Source organism: Culex quinquefasciatus, chromosome 2, assembly GCF_015732765.1.
Source record: "Culex quinquefasciatus strain JHB chromosome 2, VPISU_Cqui_1.0_pri_paternal, whole genome shotgun sequence".
NCBI lineage: Eukaryota > Metazoa > Arthropoda > Insecta > Diptera > Culicidae > Culex > Culex quinquefasciatus.
In genome coordinates, this window is record NC_051862.1 from 50,058,579 (window position 1) to 50,075,983 (window position 17,405).

Here is a 17,405-nt window from a genome sequence, read left to right on the forward strand (position 1 = left end):
GCCGAAGACAGCAAAATGTTTTGAGCCTTTATTGAGGAGTTATAACAATTTTTAGGTGATTTTGAGCCTATTTTCAAGTTGCTATGTTTTCAAAATGGCGCATTTTGGCGCAAAACCGAACAATGCACCTGAAAGTACTCACTTTCAACTAAATTTCCTGAAAATATCTCCGTGTCTATCGGTGTCTATTTTTAGATAACTCAATTTTAGTTTGACTGTTTTTAATCAATTTATTTATAATTTTTAAGCGGAATCTTATTGAAAACGTGGTAATAATCGGTAAATTGAAGGGTAAATTGATCGCCGCTAAAATGCTAACATTTTGAGTTATCACCAAAAAAGGGCTTTTTTGGACCATTTTTGCAAAAATGGCGTTTATCTCGAGTAGATTAAGAGCTACAAATTTGGCGCCTTCGACAAACTTTCATGAAGTTTTCTTCTCTACAACTTTGCCGAAGACACCAAAGCCCTACAACGTCATCCAACAAAGTTAGTTTTTGGTTGACACCCTGGAAGGTCAATAACTTCAAAAGATAGCCCTTATCAAGTACAACAACTCTTCCGAAGACACCATTTCGCTAGGACGTCAAATAAAGGAGTTATCAATTTATTCCACTTAATTTTGCCATTCCGAACACTGTGCAATGTGACGTAAACGACAAATAATCATGATTGTTTTTTTTTGCATGTACATTCGAATGAAACAAATTCATTTATAAAAAAACTTTTTTTTCCAAAATAGTTACTTATTACAGCTTTATTTGTTCATATCGAGAAGATCACAGAGCAGTACTTATCAATATGTCGTTTACGTCACATCTTGAGAAAATCTCATGTTTTGCCTTCCTCACTGAGGTAAGGCTATAATCCTGCTCTAAAAATGAACTTCGTATAAAAACGTTGTAGACCCACCTTCATGTATACATATCGACTCAGAATCGAAAACTGAACAAATGTCTGTGTGTATGTGTGTGTGTATGTGTGTGTGTATGTGTGTGTGTGTATGTGTGTGTGTATGTATGTATGTGACCAACAAACTAGCTCATGTTTCTCGGCACTGGCTGAACCGATTTGACCCGAACTTGTTGCATTCGACTTGGTTTAGGGTCCCATAGATCGAGTTTTATACAGATTGAAGTTTCGATAAGTAGTTCAAAAGTTATGTATAAAAATGTGTTTTCACATATTTTGGATCTCACTTAACTGCATGTAAACTATGTCCGGGTCCATCATCCGACCCATCGTTGGTTAGGTTATCAAAAGACCTTTCCAACGAGCCCAAAACATTGAAGATCTGGCAACCCTGTCTCGAGATATGGCCACTTAAGTGATATTGATGTACTTTTTGAAGCCGGATCTCACTTAAATGTATGTAAACTATGTCCGGATCCACTATACGACCCATTGTTGGTAAGGTTATCAAAGACCTTTCCAACGAGTCTACAACATTGAAGATCTGGCAGCCCTGTCTCGAGATATGGCCACTTAAGTGATATTGATGTACTTTTTTGAAGCCGGATCTCACTTAAATGTATGTAAACTATGTCCGGATCCACTATACGACCCATCGTTGGTTAGATTATCAAAAGACCTTTTCAACGAGTCTAAAGCATTGAAGATCTGGCAACCCTGTCTCGAGATATGGCCCCTTAAGTGATATTGATGTACTTTTTTGAAGCCGGATCTCACTTAAATGTATGTAAACTATGTCCGGATCCACTATACGACCCATTGTTGGTAAGGTTATCAAAAGACCTTTCCAACGAGTCTACAACATTGAAGATCTGGCAGCCCTGTCTCGAGATATGGCCACTTAAGTGATATTGATGTACTTTTTTGAAGCCGGATCTCACTTAAATGTATGTAAACTATGTCCGGATCCACCATCCAACCCAACGTTGGTTAGGTTATCAAAATACCTTTCCAACGAGTCTAAAACATTGAAGATCTGGCAACCCTGTCTCGAGATATGGCCCCTTAAGTGATATTGATGTACTTTTTTGAAGCCGGATCTCACTTAAATGTATGTAAACTATGTCCGGATCCACCATTTGACCTATTGTTGGTTAACTTATCAAAAGAACTTTCCAATGAGTCTAAAACATTGAAGATCTGGCAACCCTGTCTCGAGATATGGCCACTTAAGTGATATTGATGTACTTTTTTGAAGCCGGATCTCACTTAAATGTATGTAAACTATGTCCGGGTCCATCATCCGACCCATTGTTGGTTAGGTTACCAAAAGACCTTTCCAACGAGTGCAAAACATCGAAGATCTGGCAACCCTGTCTCGAGACATGGCCACTTAAGTGATATCGATGTACTTTTTGGAAGCCGGATATAAAAAATAGATGAAACTTGTGTACAGCCATTGTTGTGAGGAAGGCTCCAACCACATAGGTGGATTAAGTTAGTTTTTTTCATGAAATGTTACTAACAAATATCGTTTTTGAGCGAGCAAATATCTCGGCTTTGCGTGGACATAAATTGAATGTTTAAAAAAGCAAAATGATCTCCCTAAAAATTCCTATAAGCTGAATGCATTAGTTTAGGCTGCAATTTTTTCTGGCTTGTTTTGGGGAGGGATTTTTGAAAAAAAAAAATTGCTGAAAAATACATTTTTTTTTCCCTAAAACGCCCTGCTATGCCCAAATACAAGCTTTTATACTATAACTTGAAGCCCAAGACGAACAAATTTGAATGACGTTAATTATAATTGTTACGCGCATTTCTGAAAAATACTCGAAAAATGCACTTTTTTCATTCAAGCTCCGCACGCGGGTTGTAAACCATTTTTGGGATTTTTTTGTTGTATGAAAACATTGTTCCTGACATCCTAATCTATCATTCTAGGTGTGAGCACCGAAGATTTAACAACTTTTTTTTTTTTTTGGGACGGCCTAGTATATATTCAAGACAAAAAGATGGAATGCTTTGTAATAATTTTTGAATAATTTTTCTTGAATATTTTTTATTTATTTTTTTGCATTTTCAATATTTTTTTATATAAGTTATATTAGTTTTTATGTTATTATATTGGTTTTTTTTTTTCAAAAATGTTTGTCACAAAAAAATATTGCCAAAACACAGGTTCAAATCTTTCAAATATTCAAGTATAAAGCAGAATCATAATTAAAAACATTTAAAGCATAAAAAATAACTACGTCAAGATGCAGGCAAATTGTTTGGCAAAAAGTATCTCTATCAAAGGTTTGAAAATATATCAATAAATTTATGAAAATCACACTTAACAACCAAAATTCAAAATTTGTATGAACGATCAAAAGGTTTTTTTTTTTTTAAATTGTATTCTGAATAGTTTACAATCGATTTTACAAGTTTTTTCAATGAAAATTTTAGTCAATCATTATTTTTTTGCCCTCTATTTTTTTGGAAAATTAAGAAAAGGACAAGTAGGGGAGAGTGGGGAGACTTGATCCCCTTTTTTTGTGTCGCACATAACTCTGTCAATTTCTCACCAAACTATGATCTTTTTGCATGAATTGAAAGCTTAAACATTCAACTATGTTTGGCTGATAAGGGTATTTCATCAGATAAACTCTTCGTATCATGCCAAGCGTTTTAAAAAAATATTTTAAACCGGCATTTTCAAAATGTTGGGGGTAACTTGATCCCCCTTTCAACATTTTGAAGAAATCTTAAGCAAAATGTTTCTTATTCATCCAAACTTTTAATTTTCTATAAGTTACAGCAATTTAACATTAAACCTGTACGTCTGTGTTCAAAATATAACAAGTTTAGCATGCAAAATATTTAAAAACATCAAATTTTCTTTTTTAGACCAAAATTGAGCATGTTTACAAAAGCTGGTAATTTTTGTTTACAAAACTTTTGAAAAATGGTTCAATTTGCAGTAAGTTATATAAAACTATACTAAAGAAAACTATGTACGAAAACCCAGCCCAATTATTTAATCTTGAGGCTGATTCCAGTGACTGTAAAAATTCAGGGATCAAGTCTCACTAAACGCACTTTTTTAAACAATTGATTGTAAAAATAGTATGACGATAAATTTAAAGTCAAATGCTTAAGGGTTTTGGAGTTGATATGTTTATCAAACAATTCATGTATAAAAAATATTTTTTTGAATAATTTTTAAGTGTTTTCTATACTTATCAAAACAAAGAAAAAAGATCTCTTGGAAGTTTTTTGCAGCACTTCTTAGAAAAATGTGTGTAACTCAATCTAAACATTTTTTAATTTTTTTCTTTGTTTTCTACTATGAGTTTTAGTCAATTTCGCACAACTTTCTAGAACAAAGCTAATTGTTTTACCCACATGCTAACGAGATACAGGTTTGGGATCAAGTGTCCCCAGGGATCAAGTCTCCCCACTCTCCCCTACTTAAAATATGTTATAGCCTTAATTTAACGTAAGAATGATACGAATGCCACTGAAGTGATGAAAAAACTAATAATAAAATAATTAAACGTTTGGTTTTAAAACAAAATGACTTGATGTTTAACTTTCATCATTAGAAATCTAAATTGATGAAAAATAGATCAGATTTTTAAACAAATTCTAAAATAGATTTTAAATATACGAATTAACAATATTAAATTTTTTATTCAAGAACTAACAGATAGATGTTTTTTAATTGTGTTAAAGTGTATAATTAATTGTGTCTGCACTAAAACATCAGTTATTTTCTCTGTATCCATCTTATTGAATGGGTTTTCAAAGATTTATAAGAATTTAAATGCAGGCATGACGCGAAACTCTGCCAGTCTTTCTAAACTAATCCCGACAAAAACTAACCCTCCAAACAACTTAAACCGGTATCGTTCGGAATGACTATAGGTACCAGCGATACAATACAAAGTACACACTACGAAAAAACGTGTAATTTTCGGTTTAATTAGATGCACATAACTGGAGCGTCAGATTATACGCAAAATTGTGTCAAATTAGACGTGAAGTTACACGATCCGAACAGTCTCCAAGATCGTGTAAAATTACATCAAACGTAATTTCGGTGCAACAATTTTGAATTGGAATCTGATAATTCTTATTGGAAAAGAGAAAACGAGTCTATATTTTCTAAAATCAAAATGTTTTTATTGCACACAATTCATACAATTAATCACACTTTTTCAAACACTCTTATCACTTGTTTTCTTTGTTTTTTTTTCAATTATTTTCACCGGATTGCTCCCATAAACGCTCTTCATTGGCTTCTTTTCCACCAGTAATCTTCCGGCATACAATTTATACCGTGTTGGCCACCCCGCTGGAGGAAGCATCAGAGGAGAAACAGCGAGATTCTTGGACACTGCTTTTTTGTTTACTTCAGGAGCATTTTTGGTTGTGGAAACATTCCCAGAAAGTTTCCAGCCAGCTGCTCAGCTGCCTCGGCGTAGCGTTTTGGCACATTTTTTTCCTCGCGTTCCACGATGTCCGCAACCTGAAAAACAAAAACAAATTGCAAACGACAATAAACATTAGCTATTTATTTCACATCAAATAAAGAATAAACTCACCTCTGTCAGAAATTTTACCGTTTTTATCCAAAATGGTAGCAGGTTCTGGTCAGTAGAAAAATGTGGTTCGCTGCGACGTGAAAGCTGGCTGACGTTTTGACGTTTCACAAATCAGACAAAGGTGTAGTGGCTAAAGTGCGTGAAATCGGGGTTTATTTGATGTAAAATTACATCTAATTTGATGCTCCAGATATGTGCATCAAATTTAACATAAAATTAGGTTATTTGTGATGTAATTTTAGATCACGCACGATGCAAATGAAACCCAGTGGGAATTTTATCATTTTACGTCAAAGTACACCTAACTTTACATCGAAAATATGATTACATGATATAATCTTAGGTTTACTCCACGATTACGTCAAATGTAATATTCCAATTTTTTTAGTGTGTATCTCCCCTCGCCATTCCATTCCACACGAGGGAGTCACTTGATTTCGTTGAATATTCAATTGAACCTCTCTCGCATGCTCGCATGTATAAGATATTTTGCTTGCGGTGCCATTTTGTCAACCACAATTTATGGATAGTCCCAAGCCTTACTGGACTCAATTAAGATGAAGAATTAATTGACATTCGATCGATGCAGAAAGGGGTGGGGTCGCACGGGGGATCTTGAACCTTCTCGCGAGGTGGTCTTGTACCAAGGTCTCCACGATAATGTCAAACCTCGTCTTGCAGATTGGAATAAATTGGTAGAACCGGTATTTTGAGCTCGATCGCGGGGTGATTGGAACTGACGAAGGCCGTCGATTTTAAATTGTGTCTAATCAACCTCTTTTCATTGTGTTTCTTTCAACAGACTGTCAGGACCTGAACACTCCACCGGTGATCCTGGTCGACCGGAACTGGCGGATACGGGAGAACATGACGGTGGGCACGCTGATCACGCAGGTCCGAGCGGACGATGCCGACAACGACGAACTGGAGTTCGGGCTTGACCCGTTGAAACCGGGCCAGCTGCAGCCCTTTCGGATCGATCCGAACACCGGCTACGTGTACCTTAACGACAGCATCGAGGGGAAGGTTTGTACGCTCGTGGTTTGTTGTTTGTGTTTATGATCTCTAAATCTGTACTTCACTTTGTGCAGGGCGGCCAAAACTTCTTCGTCTACATCACCGTCACGGACGGTCTGGTGACGTCCAAGAACGAGGTGTACGTCAACATTCTAAGTCAGAACGCCACCGGTGTGTACAAAACCCGAGGATCTCAGTTCACACCGGGCATCGACAGCATCCGGAAGCTACTGCCAGCCGGCTTCCCGCTGAACATCCCGCAGGCCCCTCCACCGCCTCCGCCATTCCCTCCGCGTCCCACGACGCCCCTGGTGGTCAACCCGCCAACAAACCAAAAGCAACCTTCGGTTCCTTCCACCACCAAGCAGACCAAAACCTACCCGGATCCGGGACCGGACTCGGACGCCAGCGGCAGTACGGAGCGCCCTGCGGTCACCACCAACGGCAGCATCACCCGACTTACGACGGATGCCTCCGCCGCGCCAGCAAGTCCTGCTCCGTCGGAGGTCACGCCGGCCACAACGCCCAGTACTACCGGAGCAAGCCCGCCCGTACGGACACAACCCGCCGGCGATTCCAACTCGCTGACGTCCTTCGTCCCCGTCATCATTGCCGTGTCCTGCATCTTCCTGACGGCCGGCCTCGTGGCCGTTTGCATCTTCCGCAAGTATCTGTGCGCCATCAGCAAGACGCTCAAGAAGAAGAACAAAATCGACAAAGCCAAAAAGTCAAACCAAAGCAATCTCAGTAGCAATATCACCTCGGGCGGCAGCACCGGCGCCGAGGACAGCCGCAACTCGATCGGCATGAACCACTGGAGCGGGCCGATGGCGTTCAGCAACCGGTACACGTCCCCGTGGGAGCGGGACCAGAACGGGCATATGCAGGTGGGTTGTTATCCATAAACCACGTGAACACTTTAGGGAGGGGGAATATGGCGATTGTCCACGATCCATACAAAAAGTTTTTGTATGAACAATTGTCCACGAGGGCGGGGGGGGGAGGGGGTAACAGATTCCCAAAAAAGGGTCCACGAGATTTATGGATGGTCTCTAATTAGAAAATAACATAACTTCATCATGCATCACAAACTTCCAACCCTAACATTATAAGAAATTTAAAAAGTTTTTCTTTCCAAGGCTTTTTATTAGAGAGCCTATATGGAGAGGCGAAATGTCACTCTCACCCAGTCACGGCGTTCTCGCAGAATTTTTACAGAATTCTAGCAGAGCGAAATTATTCTTACTAGAACCGTGCTATCATCCTGCCAGAACTTTGCAAGAATTCTCAAAGAATTCTAGCTCAAATGCAATAACCGGTTCTAGCAGGAGCCGGCGAAATTAACCGGTTCTGGTAGAATCCTGCTAGAATTTTGCTAGAATTATTCTGACAGGCCTCCTGCTGGAATTCAGTAAGAATTTTGCTAGAATAAAATGGCAGAAATTTTCTGCTAGAATTCTGGTAGAATTTTGTGAGAACATTCTATTAAGATTTTTAAGAAAGGAATTAGCTATAATTTTGTTTGATTTTAGAAAACAGTAACAAGATTTTTCACATTTTATTGGACACAAAATCATTCACACAAAAAAACAACAACTTTATCACTTGTGTGCTTCTCTTTGAGACAATTGCCAATTTTTAAAGGCTCATTTTTCACTTGTTTTTGTTTCCGGAGTTCTTCGAAGCGGGTCAAAGGCGGATACTTCCTGGTTTGGTTCTACCACTTCTACACTATAGGTAGCTTAGCCGGCATCTCCGTGGTGGTGGACTGGCCGACGACGTCGAAGCGGAGCTCCCGAACTCGACGACGAGTCCCAACTCGTATCTGTCCAATGTAGATGGTCCCATCGCGAATCTCGAACCAAAACCGGTGTCCAACATTCCGGTCGACCCAGGGGTGGTGTTAGCTACCAGAATCGAGAATCTTGGCGGTGGAATTCCCTCGTGGGCACCGTGTGGTTATCGATGATTTCTTTCGTAAAGTTGATAGATCTCTGGGATTAGCGCCTGTGGAGGTGAAATAAATAAATTTCATTAACTTGAATGTACACGATTTATTCACAACATCCTTACCTAACTTCGGGAAGTGGATGTAACGAACGGAACGGCGCCTATGTGACAATATTCACGATTGATGAAAAAATTACAATTTTTCCTAACACGTTTTCTGACAAAATGGCGGTGGCAATGCGGTTTGGCGAAAATGACGTCATTTTCGACAGATTTTGCTCTGTCAGAGTGTTCTAACAAAATTCTTATAAAATTCTAGCAGATTTCGCTCTGTCAAAAAATTCTAGCAAAATTCTTAAAGAATTCTGGCAGGCCTGCTAGAACCATTCTGGCAGGATTCTAGCAAAACCAATTCTGCCAGAATTTCTCGTGTCTGGGCAGGGTTCCAATCGAACTGTCAAATCGGGGTTCCAATCGAGCAACAAGATCATGCAAGAACAAGGTTGGAATCAATTTAAAATAGTTTTGGCATAAAAACGAGACTTATAACAATTACAAGTATTGTAAAATTGTTGTTGATAATAATCTGGTAGTTTATGTCATGTTTGTGTTTGTTCGGTAAAAGAAAAGTGCCAGCTCGAAAGAAAAACTACAAGTTTTTCAACCTAAAATTTGAATGACTTTGGGTGTTTGAAATTTCTCCCAGAACATTTCATTTCCCTGTGTAGGTCCCTACTTTTTATAGATCAAATAATTGGGTACTAAAGCCCTATGCCAATTTTTATGTACAACGGTAAAAAACACGATTAAAAACCATTTCTGATCACTCTTTTTCATTTTAATGCAAATTTTTTTTTTGACAAGACAACATTTTTTCGATGGATCAACTATGGTCCCCTTGGAACGACCTGTCAGTTAGGAGCTTTTCTGTCAAGAAGGACCGCGAGGTTAATTTTTCAAAATTGATTTAAAAATCCATTTTAAGCTCTTTATGGTCGTACAAAGGGTCATTGTACTCAGAAAAATAAGCTTTATCGCTGTGAACAATAATATCAGCAATCTAAGCTTCATTTTAGGACCCAATTACGAAAATAAAGGTTTTGCTTTAACCGTGCATTATGATGTGAAAACAAACATTTCGAAAAATCTATTAAATTAGCTATCAACATCGAAATACGTAGTTTTGAGAAAATTTTGTTTTAATCACAGCTTCTCAAAAGCGATTTTAAATTTTATCAGGTAAACAAAATCTTAATAGAATTGAGCTAACAAATTTCTATAGATGTTTCGGAAAATACTCATCGTTCTACACTTAAACCCCGATGGTTTGACACCAACTGTTGTCAAACGAACGGGTTCACATTTTAGTTTGACACCCTTTTTACACGGAGTTCACACACACTACCAAACGTTTGTTTTGATAGTGTTCGTGAGGGCCGTGTAAAAAGTGACAGTTCGTCACTTTTTAGTTTGACTTTGACCAACCAACGGGGTACAAACTAAAAAAATATCAAACAAAAAAGTGACCAACCTCCGGGGGTTGAGTGTATATGGCTCGACAGCTAAATAATTCAAAAAATAAATTTGGAAATCTTATGATTAGTAATGAGTTTTTAAGTGAAAAACTCTGAAATTAGAATTTTTATTTAACATCAGATTCCCAACATCATAGATTCAGAGTGAAAAAATGTTGTTTTTTTACAAAATATCTCTTGCATTAAACTTTCGAAATCGAAAACTTTTAGAAATCATTTAAATTATACGATCAAATTATGTGAAGCAAATAGCATGTAACTTACAAAAAATAACCTGACACCCCTGATAGAAGAATTACTGAACAATATTAATTGAAGAATCGTTATTGGGATGATCGGATTAGTTGTCAAAATAACAAAAAAATATAACAAAGATTTGTTCGAAGAATAACTAATAGTATTATTGGTCTGTTATTACAATAACAATCCAATAACAAAAAAATCATAACGACGAATAACAAATCTTGTTATAAATAACATAAAATGTTATTGGCCTAGTATTTTAAAATATCAAAACATGTTATTCCCAAGTTATTTTCGTCTGCTCGGGTATCGTTATCGTTATTCCAATAATTCTATCGACGATAACGGACGATGACTTATATTTAATATATTTCTAAAATTGACTAAAACCAAACGAATATTTTTATGATAATATGGTAAGTTGCAAAGTTAAAAAACAAAAAATCATTTTAGATTTTATTTGACCGTATTTGTATTTAGACCGTATTTTTTTGAAAATTCTCATTTTTTTCTAATTTGTCTTATGGGTATCAAACGATTCAAAATTTTGCATGCAAAGTTTTGCATGCATTTTTAAATTTGCATACAAATTTTAATGATTCGCAATATAGAAAATAAAAGATTTGAAATTTTGCATGATTTTCAACTGTGAAAATGTATGCAAAATTTCGAATCGTTTGATACCCATATTGCGAATCATAAAATTTTTATTATTTTCGAGAAAATATGGTATTTTATGAAACTTTAAATATTTCATTCAACAAACTCTAAAACAGTTAATATACATGCAAAGATTCGAATCGTTTGATAACCATATTGCGAATTATAAAAATTTGATTATTTTCGAGAAAATACCGTATTTTGTGCAAATTTGAGTATTTCATTCAAAAAAACTCAAAAACAGTGAAAACGCTTGCAAAATTTCAAATCCATTGATGGGTATCGATTGCAAATTATAATTTTTCTTATTATTTTCTTTAAAATACTTCAACATGATTTGGTTTGGTTTTAGTCAATTTTAGAAATATATTAAATGTTAGTTATCGTCCGTTATCGTCGATAAAATTTATCACCGATAGAATTATCGGAGTAACGATAACGCCCAAGTAACATTTTTTTCCAGGAGTTCTACAAGAGCTCTTCAAGATAGCTACAGCATAGCGGTTTGGACCGCGGTAGGATAAAATTCTCTTCAAAACTTCTTCAGGAGTTTGGAAGAGTACTTGAAGAGAGTTTTATCCTACCGCGGTCCAAACTGCTATGCTGTAGCTATCTTGAAGAGCTCTTGTAGAACTCCTGGAAAAAAATGTTACTTGGGCGATAACGATAGATTATCGTTGTCGTTCGACGATAATTCTATCGATTAACAACTTTGGTCTGAACCTCAAATAATCACGAGTGACTTCAACGCTTCCACAAGTAACGACCCTTTCTGTTTCGTTATCTCTCCCCGCTCCCAGGTCACCTCCCAACTCTCAACGGCCAGCTCGAACGGTTCGGCCATCGCAAAGGATCGGTGGGAGTTCCCGCGGCATCGGCTAAAAGTGTTCAACATCCTGGGCGAGGGCGCCTTTGGGCAGGTTTGGCGCTGCGAAGCCACCGACCTCGACGGCAAGGAGGGCATCTCCATAACGGCCGTTAAGACACTCAAGGAGAACGCCTCGGAACCGGAGCGGAATGATTTGCTGTCGGAGCTGCAGGTGCTGAAGTCGCTCGAGCCGCACATTAACGTGGTGAGGCTGCTGGGGTGCTGCACCGAGAAGGATCCCATCTTCGTGATACTGGAGTACGTTAGTCTGGGCAAACTGCAGACGTTCCTGCGGAACTCGCGGGTTGAGAAGTAAGGCCAGTTAACTTAGCGTGGCGGGAGATATTCAAATCTTGATTATTTTTGCAGACACTACGGAAACACTCACGGCAAGTCGAAGATTCTCACGTCGGGAGATTTGACGGCCTTCATGTACCAGGTCGCCAGGGGCATGGACTTTTTGACGTCGCGAGGAGTAAGTAACCCAATTATTTTTAAAAAAGCTACTGGTTGTCCTAACATCACCACCCTTCTAGATCATCCACCGTGACCTGGCGGCGCGTAACATTCTCATCACGGACGACCACACCTGCAAGGTGGCGGACTTTGGCTTTGCCCGTGACATCGTCACCTCCAAGGTGTACGAGCGCAAGAGCGAAGGTCGCCTCCCAATCCGGTGGATGGCCACCGAGTCGCTGTACGACAACATCTTCACCGTCAAGTCGGACATCTGGAGCTTCGGCATCCTGATGTGGGAGATCGTGACGCTCGGTTCGACTCCGTACCCGGGAATTGCCGCCGCGGACGTGATGCGCAAGGTTCGCGACGGCTACCGGCTGGAAAAGCCCGAACACTGCCGCCGCGAGCTGTACAACATCATGTTCTACTGCTGGGCCAAGGATCCGAACGAGCGACCGGACTTTCCCGAGTGCGTCGAAATGCTCGACCGGTTGCTGCAAACCGAAACCGACTACATCGAGCTGGAGCGGTTCCCCGACCACAACTACTACAACATGCTCAACCTGAGCGGTGAAAAGCTGTAAAATTTCCAAAAAGGAAAAAAAACAGACATAGAGATTAAACAAAAAAGCTGTACATAGTCTTAACCATTGTGATAAGAACTGAGTTGTCTCCAGCGAACAACGCGTATTATTTGTGTGCCGCGACGCGACTGAGTTAGGTTTTCGTTTCTCCCCCCGCGGGAGCAGTTTAGAAGTGATACTCGTGAACCACTACGAATGTATTTCCGATTGCTAGAATACGTGTTAGAAAACCTGTGTAAATACATGTCAATAAATATGGATTTTTGAACAAATTACTTGTCGAGTTTTTTTACCAGCAGTTCTGAAAGTTTAACAAAAATATAAAAGTGCCTCAATTTGGCTCAACATAAGACCCGTATTTTTTTACCTTGCCTGTGTTAAGGTGGTCTGAAAATGACCAAGTTTTACAAAAACCACATTTTCAAAAAATAATTCACGCCATTTCATCCGATTCTTAAATGTAAAATGTAAATGTATTATGATTAGTTCGACTTTCAACAAAAAAAATAATTTCAAGTTACAAAAATCTAGCCTTACATTGAGTTAAATCGAATTTGCTTTTAATTGAATTGCCTTTTTTGCAGGAAAATCCACAGGCAACAAAAACCAACATATTTTTTATTACAATAAAATAAATAATAACAATACATTAGTAAATAATCCAGATACAATAAGTTCTTGTACAGTGCATAACAGAGTTTTGGAGTTCCTTTCAGCTATCAGTAGTATGTAGTATCATAATCTATTTGGAACAATTATTTCAAGATTACTTTTTCAATACAGTCAATGAGTTATGGGTTTCCTATGTACATAGGACCTTTTGAAAAAGTAAGCGAGATTTCTTTAACTAAGGCACAAAAGAGAGAAAAATTAAACAATAACATTTACTAAAATTGCAAAGCAAAGGGGATAGAAGTAGAGGAAGCTTACCAGTACATCACAGGTTTTTTATCCTTTGTAGATGCACTTGATCATCAGCTCCCCGAGGGCCAGAAATTGCTCCGCCTTGTTACGGAAGGTCAAAAACCGCATCATCATCTCCCCCGTGAGCAGGTCAAAATTTGAAAAGTCTGGCAAAGTATCGACTAGAAAACTGGAAAAAATCTGGCAGACGAAAATCTAACAATTCTGAATGGTGAAGGGAAGGATATAAATCAATCCAAAAGTTTGTAGAATTTCGATGATTTTTTAACTGATGGCCTAAAAATGTTGAACTTGCATTTTCGTTAAAAAAAAAAAAAACAATTTATTTTTAATGATTTGGAATTAAATTCGTTCATTTTGATCAAAAAGTAGTTCAAAATGGGGATTAAGTGAAAAATTTGGCAAAATCTGTCATTATTCGTCAGAGGGAAGGGCGAATCTTTATTCTAGCAGACACTTGAAAACTTGATTTATCTGGAAACCCTGCCCGTGAGAGCAAGGGTAAAGAGTAGGGCTATTGATTTTTCGCGGAAGCCGCGTATTCCGTGTAATTTGGTCAATACCGTAAAATGCCACGAAATTCGGAAAATTACTTGAAAAATTGCTCCAAAGTGTGGAAAATTTTGATTTTTGAATTTAAGGCTCTGAAAGGTATCATTCCCGGTCGGCCATTTGGCGGCCCTGTTTGTTTTAGAAAAGTAAAAAAAACTTACAAATCTTGATTCAGAATGTTTAAATAAAAAATGGTAAACAAACCACATTAATAAAATATTTTGAAAACTTGTTGAAAAAAGTTGTCAAAATGAAAAAAAATGCTTGTAACATGCCATCGCAATGGTGTGAAATTCAATGAAAAAAAACTAACTTAATCCACCTATGTGGTTGGTGCCTTCCTCACTCTTTTCCAACAATGGGTGATATCTGGAGTTTTTTTTTTTGTAAAGGTCGTATCCAGGTTTTTAAGCAAAGATGGCGTTCGAATGGTGAACGCCCGAAATGTCAAAATCGCGCAGTAGCACCAACATTAGAAAAAAAAATGTAGCTGTCATGCCATGGTACACTTGTTCCGTAATGTTGGTACCACTGCGTGATTTTGACATTTCGGGCGTTCACCATTCGAACGCCATCTTCGCTTAAAAACCTCGATAAACCAAATTTTCATTTTTTGCTTTTTGGGTGTTTTTAGAACCGTCTTGAGTCAGGGGCATTCAAAAACACCCAAAAAGCAAAAAATGAAAATTTGGTTTATTGGACCTTTTCAAAAAAAACTCCAGATATGTAATATGATGGGTTTGGACACAAAATTGATCCAAAAAAACACACATATCACTCAAGGGCTCATAAGTGGCATTATAAGTGGTCAGAACTCGAGACAGGGATGGGTCGGATGATGGATCCGGACATTGTTTACATACATTTTAATGAGATACGGCTACAAAAAAAGTACATAAATATCACTTAAGTGGTTATAACTCGAGACAGGGTTGCCAGATCTTCAATGTTGTAGATTCATTGGAAAGGTCTTTCAATTACCTAATCAACGATGGGTCGGATGATGGATCCGGACATCGTTTACATACATTTAAGTGAGATCCGGCTTCAAAAAAGTACATAAATATTACTTAAGTGGTTATAACTCGAGACAGGGTTGCCAGATCTTCAATGTTGTACATTCGTTGGAAAGGTCTTTCAATTACCTAACCAACGATGGGTCGGATAATGGATCCGGACATTGTTTACATACATTTTAATGAGATACGGCTACAAAAAAAGTACATAAATATCACTTAAGTGGTTATAACTCGAGACAGGGTTGCCAGATCTTCAATGTTGTAGATTCGTTGGAAAGGTCTTTCAATTACCTAACCAACGATGGGTCGGATGATGGATCCGGACATTGTTTACATACATTTAAATGAGATCCGTCTACAAAAAAAGTACATAAATATCACTTAAGTGGTTATAACTCGAGACAGGGTTGCCAGATCTTCAATGTTGTAGATTCGTTGGAAAGGTCTTTCAATTACCTAATCAACGATGGGTCGGATGATGGATCCGGACATCGTTTACATACATTTAAGTGAAATCCGGCTTCAAAAAAGTACATAAATATCACTTAAGTGGTTATAACTCGAGACAGGGTTGCCAGATCTTCAATGTTGTACATTCGTTGGAAAAGTCTTTCAATTACCTAACCAACGATGGGTCGGATGATGGATCCGGACATTGTTTACATACATTTAAATGAGATCCGGCTACAAAAAAAGTACATAAATATCACTTAAGTGGTTATAACTCGAGACAGGGTTGCCAGATCTTCAATGTTGTAGATTCGTTGGAAAGGTCTTTCAATTACCTAACCAACGATGGGTCGGATGATAGATCCAGACATAGTTTACATACATTTAAGTGAGATCCGGCTTCAAAAAAGTACATAAATATCACTTAAGTGGTCAGAACTCGAGACAGGGTTGCCAGATCTTCAATGTTGTAGATTCGTTGGAAAGGTCTTTCAATTATCTAACCAACGATGTGTCAGATGATGGATCCGGACATTGTTTACATACATTTAAATGAGATCCGGCTACAAAAAAGTACATAAATATCACTTAAGTGGTTATAACTCGAGACAGGGTTGCCAGATCTTGGATGTTGTGGACTCGTTGGAAAGGTCTTTCAATTACCTAAATAACGATGTATAACATAATGATGTTTGGTTCAGTTTACTGCCATTTATTCATCTTCCGAAAATATGCGAAAACACATTTTTATACATAACTTTTGAACTACTTATCGAAACTTCAAACAATTCAATAGCACCGTATGGGACCCTTAACCAAGTCGAATGCGACTGGTTTGGTCAAAATCGGTTCAGCCAGTGCTGAGAAAACTGCGTGACATTATTGGTCACACACACACACACATACACACACACATACACACACACATACACACACACATACACACACACATACACACACACATACACACAGACATTTGTTCAGTTTTCGATTCTGAGTCGATATGTATACATCAAGGTGGGTTTTCGAGCTTTTAATAAAAAGTTCAATTTTAGAGCAGGATTATAGCCTTACCTCAGTGAGGAAGGCAATACCTCAGTGAGGAAGGCAAAACGCAAAATAGTTTTAGCCATTTTTATAAATTTCTGTTAAATTTAATAAAATCACGACGAACAAGTTACATATAACGTGAAAAAAGGCAAAACATGTTCATGAACTATTTTTTAAGCATTTTTCAATGTTTTATAATGTTCTGTTACTATCAATACCAAATGTTACAAAAACTATTATAAATGGAACGTTGCCTTTACTATTTAGAAATAATCAAATATCCTTCTAGCTGAAAACCACGAAAACAGATAAAACATTATTTCACTTATTCTACTTTTGGTAAATGGTCTTCTTTTGAAGAGATTTTTGCAAATTATTTTCAGCAGATTTGAGACTACCGTGAAATTCCATTGTTTTACAATTGCTATGCTGTGAAATTTCAAATGTTGTGCCACTGCTGCTCTCTTCTTCCTCTTTTCCTGCTCCTCGAGGTAGTTTTTCCGTGCACTGCATCCACGGTAGTTGCTGGTATGGTTGCCTCCACAGTTGGCGCACTTGGTGCGCGCCTTGGTTTGCTCGGCCTTGTCCCCCAA

The 17,405-nt window shown here is 37.9% G+C and overlaps 1 protein-coding gene across 3 annotated transcripts in view; it reads left to right on the plus strand.

Annotated features, from left to right (window-relative positions):
- The window catches only part of LOC119767243 (tyrosine kinase receptor Cad96Ca-like), a 36,202-nt gene extending 23,110 nt beyond the window's left edge, over window positions 1–13,092 (plus strand). For all 3 annotated transcript variants that reach the window (XM_038255388.1, XM_038255390.1, XM_038255389.1), the window contains exons 3-7: window positions 6,304–6,527; window positions 6,593–7,405; window positions 11,707–12,086; window positions 12,144–12,249; window positions 12,311–13,092. In XM_038255388.1, coding sequence (XP_038111316.1) covers window positions 6,304–6,527; window positions 6,593–7,405; window positions 11,707–12,086; window positions 12,144–12,249; window positions 12,311–12,817 — 2,030 coding nt within the window. In that variant the 3' untranslated portion in view covers window positions 12,818–13,092. The remainder of the gene's footprint in view (window positions 1–6,303; window positions 6,528–6,592; window positions 7,406–11,706; window positions 12,087–12,143; window positions 12,250–12,310) is intronic.
- Window positions 13,093–17,405: the final 4,313 nt, after the last annotated feature.